General features: G+C 37.7%; 2 protein-coding genes across 2 annotated transcripts in view; both read right to left on the bottom strand.

Annotated features, from left to right (window-relative positions):
* The window catches only part of HELRODRAFT_181459 (hypothetical protein), a gene marked incomplete at both ends in the record, with an annotated part of 2,463 nt that extends 693 nt beyond the window's left edge, over nucleotides 1-1,770 (bottom strand). The window contains one exon of the mRNA XM_009031258.1: nucleotides 5-1,770. Coding sequence (XP_009029506.1) covers nucleotides 5-1,770 — 1,766 coding nt within the window. The remainder of the gene's footprint in view (nucleotides 1-4) is intronic.
* Nucleotides 1,771-2,345: 575 nt separating this feature from the next.
* Nucleotides 2,346-7,747, bottom strand: HELRODRAFT_115911 (hypothetical protein). Its single transcript, XM_009031257.1, has 10 exons — nucleotides 7,718-7,747; nucleotides 7,284-7,413; nucleotides 6,547-6,784; nucleotides 5,994-6,058; nucleotides 5,580-5,714; nucleotides 5,201-5,296; nucleotides 4,922-5,068; nucleotides 3,868-3,974; nucleotides 3,477-3,618; nucleotides 2,346-3,011 (listed from the first exon to the last, which is right to left on the bottom strand). Exons 1-10 carry the CDS (start codon nucleotides 7,733-7,735, stop codon nucleotides 2,842-2,844), a joined length of 1,248 nt encoding a protein of 415 aa, XP_009029505.1. The 5' UTR covers nucleotides 7,736-7,747; the 3' UTR covers nucleotides 2,346-2,841.
* Nucleotides 7,748-11,555: the final 3,808 nt, after the last annotated feature.

Here is an 11,555-nt window from a genome sequence, read left to right as displayed (position 1 = left end):
AAACTGTTGCCAATGTTGTTGCTGCTGTTGCTGATATTGTTGCTGAGTAGCAAACATTTGTTGTTGATAATGTTGTTGTTTTTGTTGTTGTTTTTGTTCTGTCTCTGAATTCCCGAGACTGATGACTGATTCATCAATAGGACAGATTTGGCATAGGTTGTTGAAAACTGTTGGCTGCGTTGGATTGAAAGACGATGCCTGCTGCTGTTGCTGTTGCGGAAACACGTAGTTGTGCTGCTGAAAGTGTTGCGGTTGTTGATATTGTGGTTGTTGATGTTGAGATTGTTGCTGTGGTTGTTGTTGAAACTGTTGTTGTTGGTGGTGTAGAGGTGAAAAGAGTGTCATTGTTTGTTGAGGCGATTGAACTCGCTGCTGATTTTCTTGCTGCTGTTCACGCTGTTGTTGCTTTTGTTGTTGTTGTTGAATATAAAACTGCTTTTGTTGCATTTGTTGAAATTTTGTCGGAGATTTGTCTCCGTGACCCGCTGATCTTGAACTGACCGGAGGATTCGCAGCGATTTGATTGGCTGGCCTCACGGCTGCCGCCCCTGATAGATGTTGAAACGATTGTTGAGACGATTGTTGAGACGATTGAAAGTTTTGTTGGTACTGGTTGAAATGACTTTGTCCGGCAGCTAATTGTTGAGATGATAGCGAATCACTTTGCGTCTGGTGACTCTGTTGTGGGAACTGTTGTGGTTGAAAATTCTGCTGATGATGTTGTTGTTGCTGATGTTGTTGCTGATGATGTTGTTGCTGATGTTGGCTCGGATACGAATAAGAATAAGAATAGGTGGGAGAATGTTGCGATGTGATGTGAGTTTGACGAGGGAGGGCCTGCTGGTTCGTGAAAGGGCTGTTGCTCGAGTAGGACACCGTCACTTGCTGCTGGTATGGATTTTGAAACTGCTTCATGTACATCGGTTGCTGATAATGTTGCTGCTGCTGCTGATGCTGATGATGCTGATGACGATTTTGTTTTTGAAACAAATGCTTGCGCCGCTGCGGACTGATCTCCGTAGAGAAGCCGTTCTCAGACGAGTAGTGCATTGTGGCTGGTTTGAACGACGACAACGTAGCTGCTGCTGCTGTTGAATCGAAGTTGGCGACGATCGGTGGATGTCGTTCAGCTTGATATGGACTCTTGCCGGGAAGGTTTTGAGAGCATTTAAAATTTTTTGAGCAAGTTAGGATTGGCGAACTTTCCCCATCGGCCGTCAAACAGTCCCCCCCGTGGGCGCCGGTAATCAAGCTCGGCTTAGCTGCTTGTTGGTGCTTCAGCAGTTTGTAGCGGCTGCTTCCTAAATGTTTCTTGCTGCTCGACCAGTTGTTGTTGCCGTACTTCAAATTGTTTGTGGCCAAGGAGTTGCAGCTGTAGCGATTCTTGATCGGTTTAACGGTATCGGAGAGGTGGGAGTAACTGTGCTGTAGGTACTTGCGGGCGACCGGCTTGTTGTTGTTGTTGATCTGTTTCTCGGCGAAGTCTTCGTTGAAGCGAGGTGGCATCAACATCGAGTAGCCGTTGCTGTAGCTGCTGCTGCAACTTTGGTAGTAGTCGCCAGAAGAGCTGCTGTCACTGTTTCGAAGCGACGTTAACGAGGATGTTGGTCTGAAGTAAGTGGGACTGTCGCGAATGTCGTGCGTGTGGTAGTCGCCCACTTCATCGTTTTGTTGCAGTTTGAAGCGGTAGTCGCTGCTGCAAGCCGATTTGTGGCGGTGATGGTCGCCGCTTCTGCCAATTTTAGCGTAACGTGCCTGACTTATTTTCATATATAAGATTTGTCCTGCACAGAATCAGGCTTGTACGTAGAAGGAGCTCGTGAACTTGGTATTAGCAGTTGCAGCAGATGAATTTCTAATTAAAATATATGGTATCTAAGATGGGTTGGATCACTTCGAATGTTTCATAGAACTTTTAGCTTAATTGCGCGCAAAAATTTGAATTGATTCATTGAACGTGATACTATATCACAGTGGTGCAATCAACCACTTCTCAATCTTAAAAGGTTATCTTATCGTTATTTATATATATCATTGATGATACCATTTAGCTATCTTCTATCATGCTAAAACAACCTTAACCGACCATAATATTGTGTTAAGAGATACTCTAGAGAGAGTTCTTTAATATCTTAAATACCAAAAATGTAAAATTGACTCGAAAAATATACGAATAATCAATAAATTAACTTACATGTGTAAATATAAAAAACGCCAGAGTGTTATCAGCTGTTTGTTTATATTGACCCATACGTTGTTATAGCAATTATTACGATCAATTATTTACATATGAATAAATATTCGTACAGATGAATGAATAAATTAAATTAAATCAATTATTTTTTAATAATTTTTTTTTTATTAAAACAAATAAAAAAGAAACAAAAAAAGAGTGATGGGTTGTGGAAAGAGTTTGGAAAAATCCATGCGAAAATTTATTTTTAAATGAAGCGTTATAAAAATTTATCAATTTATATAGCCATTATATATAGATATAAATATACACTGTATATTTACTATCATCAATATATATATATATATATATATATATATATATACAATATGTAAATACAATATGTAAATATATGTCTAAATATAAAATGTCATTTGTGATAATAAAAACGAATATGAAAACGCAATAATAATAATAATAATAATAATTATTATTATTATTAATTATGGTTTTATTTACTCTTCAGTATATTAAAAACTACATACACGTACATTCATAGATACACAAAAACACACAAACACACACACACAAACACTGTTAATTTCAAATAATTAGTACAGCTTACTCATAACAATGCATAAAGGTTTATTATTATAATAATAACGGATTTAAAGGGTAACATTAATTAAGCGCATAATAATTACAGTAGCTAGAAGTGAAACGAAATACAAGAAGGAATGGGCGGATGTCATTTTTGTAGCGCCGGCAACAATGAAAATCTGAAGGTCGTTGGTGTAGGGATCGGCGCCGGTCGAATAGCGCTGAGGACAGGAATCCCCTGCGATGATGATGATGGTGATGATGATAATGATGTTGTCGATCATGATGATAATGATGATAATGGTGATGATGATAATGATGTTGTCGATCATGATGATAATGATGATGATGGTGATGATGATAATGATGTTGTCGATCATGATGATAATGATGATGATGGTGATGATGATAATGATGTTGTCGATCATGATGATAATGATGATGATGGTGATGATGATAATGATGTTGTCGATCATGATGATAATGATGATGATGGTGGTGGGGCCGGTGTGATGGCAAACGACTTCCAATACGGAGATGAGAGAATTTCTATGAATTCACCGTATTTCAACAATCAACATCACCATCGTCATCATAACCACACCCATCATCATCATAACCGCACCCATCATCATCATAACCACACCCACAATCATTATCGTGATCATCGTCCCCATCAACATCATCACCGTCATCCACTCACATAATCTCTCGCTCTCCTTAAGGACAAGCCCCAGACTGGCCCCGGTCTGCGAGTTGTAGCTGTAGGCCGTCTGCTGTGGGGCGCAGGCCGCCTTGATGGCCCTCGAAGCGTAAAGGTCGCGCCAGTCTTTGCGTTCGTACACCTTGAAATGATGATAAGGAGGAGAAGGAGGATGACGAAGATGGAAGGAAGATGATGATGATATGATGATGACGGTCATGATATGATGATGATACGATATGATGATGATACGATATGATATCATATATATGATATGATGATGATTACGCCCACCACAACCATCATCATCTTTTTTCAATCATCATCATCTTCTTCTCTCTCCATCATCATCATTCTCTCTCCATCATCATCGTCGTCGTCGTCATCGTACCCAGCATCTGAAGTTCGACACGGCGTCTTCCATGTCATAGGTGACCATGTAAGACTTCATGTCCTCCAACCAGTACCCGACGCAGAACAACTGCCTGTCTGGAATGTCTGCATAGAGGGAGAAAGAGGGAAGGAAAGAGAGAGATAAAAAAGAGAAATAAATGAATGACAGAATGACAGAATGAATGACAAAATGAATGAATGAATGAATAAATGAATGAATGAATGAATTAATTAGTTATTGAATGAATGAATGAATTAATTAATGAAAGAAGGAAAGAAAAAACGAAGGAGAATGTGTGAACGAAACACTCAGAGAAAGAAAGAGAATCAATCAATCAACCAATCAATCAATTAGTTTATAAATCGTTATTTCTTCGATGTTTAACAGCTCGCTCCTCAATGAATTTTTCAAAAAGATGGGTTTTGAAATCCGCTCTGAACTTCGCAAGTGATGGAGAAGTAGTCAGAGAAGGAGGGAGAGAGTTCCAGAGAAAAGAGCCAGAAAAAGCAAGTGCAGATTTAGCAAGAGAGTGTTTGTTTAACTCGTGTTAAGAAGTGAGAACAAGAAGACGATCGTAAACCGGGGCGTTTAGGTTCAATTAATGTATCTGATAAGTACTTAGGAAATAATTTAGATCGAGACTTACTTATACATAAATGTGCAAATTTTAAAAATTATTCTATATTTTATAGGTAGCCAGTGCAAGAGAACAAGATATGGGATATATAAGAAAAGAAAGGGGCACGAGCAACTAGACGAGCAGCAGAGTTAAAAGCTTTTCTTAAAAGATAGAGTGTAGAATCAGGAAGACCAAAATAGAGAATCAAGAAAACCAAATTAATTCAAATTCAGAATAAGACCAAGCGATAATTGAAGAAAGACATGGAGAAAGATTATGAAGAACACTATTAAGTCAAGAGCAAGAAGAAGAGTGAGATTACTATTGTCAATAGAGAGAAGGATATCATGATGTATTTTGAGCAAAGAAGTTTCAATACTGTGAGCAGGTCTGAAACCAGAAAGTCAAAATTAGAAAGAGGAAATACCGAACCGTATTCGGAAATGGGTTTTCCGGTGTGGTCGAGGGTGGCGCAGTACTCGGCGTCCACATAAATCCACTTCGGGAAGCTGTCGCACGATTTCAACTCGGAGACGTATTCGTGGCAATCAATCATGTGGCGAGGTCTTTCGGTTATACCTGTGTGTTTGTGTTGTTTGTTTGTTTGTTTGTGTGTTTGTTTGAGATTGTTTGCTAGTTTGTTTGTTTGTGTTGTGTGTGTGGTGGTTACAGCAGCAGCCACAACAGCCACAGCAGCAGCAACATTACTACCTCTGATGCGTGTTTGGTAGAACTCATTTCTATCTCCAACTTGAGTGAAATTGTAACGACCCCCGATGGGGCACGGAACTGGGGAAGGAGGGTTCACTGGTGATGGTGATGATGATGATGTTAGTGGTGGTGATGATGGTGGTAATGATGATGATGACAACGATGATGACGGTGACGCGCCACGCACGCACACACAAACGCGCACCGCCAAAAAGTCGGAAATCACAGCAAATCAAATCCCAACAACCACATAATTTTTATTATTATCATCATTATAATAATAATAATAATTATTATTATTATTTGTATTATTATTATAATTATTATAATTATAATTATTATTATAGTCCCCCAAAAAGCCCCCACCATCCCCACTAACGTATGAAGGTGTAGTACCTCCATGCCGTGTCATCTCTATTCAGCGTGAAGGCACTCCAGGTACACGTCTGCCTGAAGATCCTCTCCTTTGAGTCCGGGGCCTTAGACTGAGCCAAGGTCAATCTGTAGGGTTTGCCTGGAATTTCAAGGTCAAGTCAAGGTCAGAGGTTATTTTGATGTGGGGTGTAAGTTATTTTTTTTTAATTTTACGGCTGTTTTTGTTTGTTTGAGTGTTTAAAGGATGATTTGTTTGCTTGTTCGTGCGTTGGTTTATTCGTTGATTTATTCCTTCTTTCCTTCCTTCCTTCCTTCCTTCTTTCATTCATTCATTCATTCATTCATTCATTCATTCATTTATTCATTCATTCATTCATTTGTTCGTTCGTTCGTTCGTTCATTCATTTCTTCAACTTACTCATCCTCCATCTGATGATGTTGTGATGACGTGGCATGAAAGCAAAACAAACGTAATCAACTTCGCTGAATGAATGAATGAATGAATGAATGAATGAATGAATCAATCAATCAATCAATCAATCAATCAATCAATCAATCAATCAATCAATCAATCAATCAATCAATCAATCAATCAATCAATCAATCAATCAATCAATCAATCAATCAATCAATCAATCAATCAATCAATCAATGAGTGAACAAATGAATCAATGAATGAATTAATTAATACATAACATAAGTACGAATTAACTAACTGGCCACGTAGATGTGAATTAGAAAAAACGTTGAATGAATAAACAGAGTAGCAAACTATAAATCGTCGTCATCATCATCATAATTTTCATCATCATCATAATTTTTATCATCGCCATCATCATAAGTTTCATCATCATCATTATCATCATCATCAGATTTGATGAGAGAATGAAAGAGAGAGAAAGAGAGAGAAATAAAAGAATAAGAGAGAGAGAGAGAGTGAGGAAACGAAAAAACGAATCATTCCTCCTCACCATCTTCCGATTGTAACTGCTGTCACGAGGTACCGATTGTCTCGGTTCTGCTGGCAGGCGAATACCGACTCTCGGTAAGTATACTGATCGAGTTTCGTCTTGAAATAAATGTGAGTGACGTTGATTTTGACGTCAGAGTCGAACTCGGCAGTGGTGAACCAGGTGCCGGTGAAGTTGCGCGGAAAGTTGCAACTGGGCGTCACCATGTCAACACCGTATACATCCATGCCTAAACTGCCTGTGGGCGTGTACGTGTGTGTGTTTGTTTGTTAGAGTGTGAGTACGTGTGTGTGGATGTTTGTTTGTTTGTGTGTGTGTGAGTGTGTGTGGATGTTTGTTTGTTTGTGTGTGTGTGTGTGTGTTTGTTAGTGTGTGAGCACGTGTGTGTGGATGTTTGTTTGTGTGTGTGTGTGTGTGAGTGTGTGTGGATGTTTGTTTGTGTGTGAGTGTGTGAGAGAGAAAGAGAGAAAGAACACAAGAAAGAAAAAGAGAGAAAAAGAGAAATCTTATCACTGAAATAAAAATATATTATTTAATAGTTAACGTTCATCATTGTCGTCATTAATAATTCAACCGACCAACCAACCAACCAATCAGCCAATCAACCAGCCAACCAACTAGCCAACCAATCAACCAGCCAATCAACCAACCAGCCAGCCAATCAACCAACCAGCCAACCAACCAACCAATTAGCTAATAACCAACCAACCAACCAGCCAGCCAACCAACCGACCAACCGATATAAGCTGGCCACATTTTAAGCCTGATGGGACCATCGTAGGGACTCCTTAGAGAGGAACACTCGGCCCACCTGCTCAGGGCATAATATCTCGTGTTGTCAGCGTACTGCTGGTCTGTTCTCGTCAGCTGGCGGTGAATGAATGAATGGATGAATGAATGAATGGATGAATGAATGAATAAATAAATGAATGAATGAATGGAAGAATGGATGAATGAATGAATGAATGAATGAATGAATGAATGAATGAATGAATGAATGAATGGATGAATGAATGGAAGAATGGATGAATGAATGAATGAATGAATGAATGAATGAATGAATGAATGAATGAATGAATGAATGGATGAATGAATGAATGAATGAATGGATGAATGAATGGATGAATGAATGAATGGATGAATGAACAAATGAATGAATAATAACACTGACCATGCATCTAAACCTCATCCTATACTTGACCTCACCGATATCGGCCATCGCCGAAAATATATTTCCGTTCTTATCCACCCACGTCCCCATGCACTGGAACCTTATCTCTGGTGGCGACGATGATGGTGGTCGTCATCGTCGTCGTCCTCTTCATCGTCACCGTCCTCATCATCATCGTCATCATCATCATTGTCATCGTCCTCAGAAATCCAAAACGTAATAAGAATAATAATAATAACTCTCCATCATCGCCATCATCCTTATCATCGTCATCATCTTCCTCATCATCGTCGTCGTCATCGTTCTCATCATCATCATCGTCCTCATCTTCGTCATCATCGTCCTCATCATCACTTCATCACTAACTTTGATTGACAGACGAGGAAACGCTGGGACACTTGCCAAAGTTGATGGTGAAGACCTGGTTGTCCAAGTAAACTGAGCCCGGCTCTTGGCAGGCCACAATGGCCGATCTGACCACAATCATCATCATCATCACTATCATCACCATCATCATCATTTTCATCGTCGTCATCATCATTGTCACTATCATTATCATCACCATTAACATCATCATCATTGTCACTATCACCATCATCATCCCTATCATCATCATCCCCACTATCATCATCATCATCATCATGGGCACCTGGGACTGGAGCAGATGCTACCCCCACCCTCGTCGACCTCGTACGTGAAGGAGAAGGTGCCCTCCCATGTCGTCTTGCAGTTCACCGTCTTCAAGGCAGTCCCTGAAGGAAGGAAGGAAGGAAGGATGGCGTGAAAATGAATGACGGAATGAATGAATGAATGATGGATAGGCGAACCATAAATGAATGAATGATGAAATAATGGATGAATGAAGGAATGAAGAAAGAATGGAAAAGAGTAAATGAATAATTAAGTAATCTAATAGAACGTTTTATCAAATGAATGAATTAATGAATGAACGAGTTCACGCATGAACGAAAGAACGAATGATTAAATAAATAGATGAATGAATAAATAATTGAATGAATAGATGAATGAATGAATGAATGATCAACAGAACGAATGAACGAAAGAATGAATGAAACCCACTTACTGAACCATGTAATAACACCAGAATTTGGAGCTATTGTAGCACAAGTTCTCTCCAACTTATCAGAGGCTCTTGAATCCATAGTCTGGCAGACCGCTGTGGTAATAATTTTTTTTTTTTCAAATAAATGAGTGACGATTATTATATATTATTATATATTATATGATAAATATTAGTATTATAGTAGCAATTGTAGTAGCAGTAGTAGCAGCAGCAGCTGCAGTAAAAGTAATATTAGTATTTTAGTATTTGTAGTAGCAGTATTAGTAGAGGTAGTTGTAGTAAAAGTGGTAGTAATTGTAGTAGTAGTAGTAGTAGTAGTAGTAGTAGTAGTAGTAGTAGTAGTAGTAGTGGTGGTGGTAGTGGTGGTAGTAGTAGTAGTAGTAGTAGTAGTAGTGGTAGTAGTAGTAGTAGTAGTAGTAGTGGTAGTAGTAGTAGTACTCACATTTTCTGTACTGTAGTATGTTGGGAGTTTTGTACAAAATTTCGTAGCACACATAACAGTTCGAACCTCTGGTTGGTCAGTAGGTTTGAATTAAGTTATTTGATTGGTTGGCTGGTTGGTTGCGCAGTTTGAATGGTGGGATTTGATTGGTTGGGAGTTTGAATAATTTGATTTGATTGGCTGGGCGGCTTTAAAATGATGCGATTTGATTGTATGATTTGATTAAAAACTATATAACAGTACGATCATAATCATCACCAACATTATTATCATCATCATCATTATCATCACCTTAATCATCCACACAACCACTGTCACAATCCCCACCACCATCACCACCACCACCACCACCACCATCACCACCACCACCACCACCACCATCACCACCATCACAATCACAATCACAACTCACGAGATGTACATGAGGTACATGCCATCAAAGTTGCCCTCCTTATCTATGGTTTCATTTTGGGGCTTGACCTCCATCAGCTGAGCCCCGGCAGTGTACCTGTTGGTCAGGGACGTCTCCGTTATCGTCGTCAACGTCTCCTCATCCTCGATGGAGAACCACACGGAGACTACGAACTGTGGAAACTTTATGAACTGGTCTGCCGCTGTTTGATTGGTTGGTGAGTTGATTGATTGGTTGGTTGGTTAGTTGATTGGCTGATTGATTGGTTGGTAGGTTGAATGGTTGATTGATTGGTTGGTTGGTTGATTGCTTAGTTAATTGGTGGATTGATTGGTTGGTTGGTTGATTGGTTAGTTGATTGGTTGGTTGGGTGAAGACGCGGAGAATTCGTTGATTGGTTGAATGTGTGGAGTTGGATTCGTTGATTGGTTGCTTAAACAAAGGTGTTTATTGGTTAGTTGAGTGATTGATTTGATTGGTTGGTCTTATGATCGGTTCTGTGATTGGTCGAATGCTTTCGGTTGATTGATTGACTGATCAATTTGATTGGTGGATTAGTAAAATCATTGACAAACGAAGTGATAAATTAACCAAAAATTCTAAATAATAATAAAAAATTATTTATTTAAAAATATAAAATTATTTCAAATCTGAAAAAAACTGACCACTCATCTTCTCAACAATGAAACCGCTGAGTAAAACAAACGAAGCGAGACAAACAAACAGCCGATTTCTCGTCATAATTAGTATAATTATATTAATTATTCTTATAATTTAATAATAATTTAAATATATTATTTATATAATAATTAAGATTAGTAATAATTTATTATTTAACTAATAAACGATCGCATGCAATTTATTTGCATAACTATCCAGACCGACATTATTACATTGTCATTGTTATAATTATAATAGAATACTAACTAACATACAAACAAAGTAAATTTACAATACAATACAATCGACTGTAATATGGTAATCTAAGTTTGTAATTCGGTAAGTATGTAACCAGAGTTAAGCAATTCTGAAAATTATTACTACTGCTTTTGTAATAGTAGTAATATGTTTAGACGAACAAACAAGCATGTTACGTATATACATTCATACATACATAAATACATACATACATACATACATTCATTCATACATACATACATACATTCATTCATACATACATACATACATACATACATACATACATACATACATACATACATGCATACATACATACATACATACATACATACATACATACATACAAACATACATACATACATGCACACATATATACATTAGCAATACAGGTGTTTGGTACAGGTAGATAGCTTATGATGAACGCACGTGAAAATATTTCAGGATTAGTAATCAGTCGCCGTATATTTGTTTGGTTTTACTTGTTAAATTAATTATTTAATTAAATAATTAATTTTCTTATATATATATCAATTTAATTTTTTAACTTACTTTTTATTAATTAAATTTCATTAAATAAATTAATTAAGCAATAAAATAGATAAATGAAACATCAAATAGAGTTAAATTATCTGACAGCGATTTTGAACACAAGCAAATGTATGATGATGATGATGACGACGACGATGATGACGATTATGATGATGAGGATGATGAGGATGATGATGGTGGTGACGTCATTTTAGGGATTTAAACATTTCTATGAAACTCTTCAATGGCTCGTCGAGAGGTAGCTAAGAAAAAATATACATGTTTGAAACTCGTACGACAGCTTGAAATGAATTTGAAAGAAAATTTGAAACTTGAAATTTGAAGGCCTGAAACTTTCAAAAGACATTTAAAATATTGTCTCATGGATTTTATTATATATATATATACATATATATATATATCGGTAACAAATTTTCATTTAAGCATATTCATA

The sequence above is a fragment of the Helobdella robusta genome (genome assembly GCF_000326865.2).
Source record: "Helobdella robusta unplaced genomic scaffold HELROscaffold_71, whole genome shotgun sequence".
Classification (NCBI taxonomy): Eukaryota; Metazoa; Annelida; class Clitellata; order Rhynchobdellida; family Glossiphoniidae; genus Helobdella; species Helobdella robusta.
Note: the sequence above shows the minus strand (reverse complement) of the source record. Positions and strands in the feature narration are given on the sequence as shown.

What these genes read in the sequence shown, in the direction of transcription:
- HELRODRAFT_115911 (XM_009031257.1), bottom strand. An exon ending in AATGTGGCCAGCTTATATCG is followed by an intron (nt 6,785 to 7,283) that starts GTTGGTCGGTTG and finishes ACACGCCCACAG; the next exon opens with GCAGTTTAGGCATGGATGTA. An exon ending in AAAACCCATTTCCGAATACG is followed by an intron (nt 3,975 to 4,921) that starts GTTCGGTATTTC and finishes CCCTCTATGCAG; the next exon opens with ACATTCCAGACAGGCAGTTG.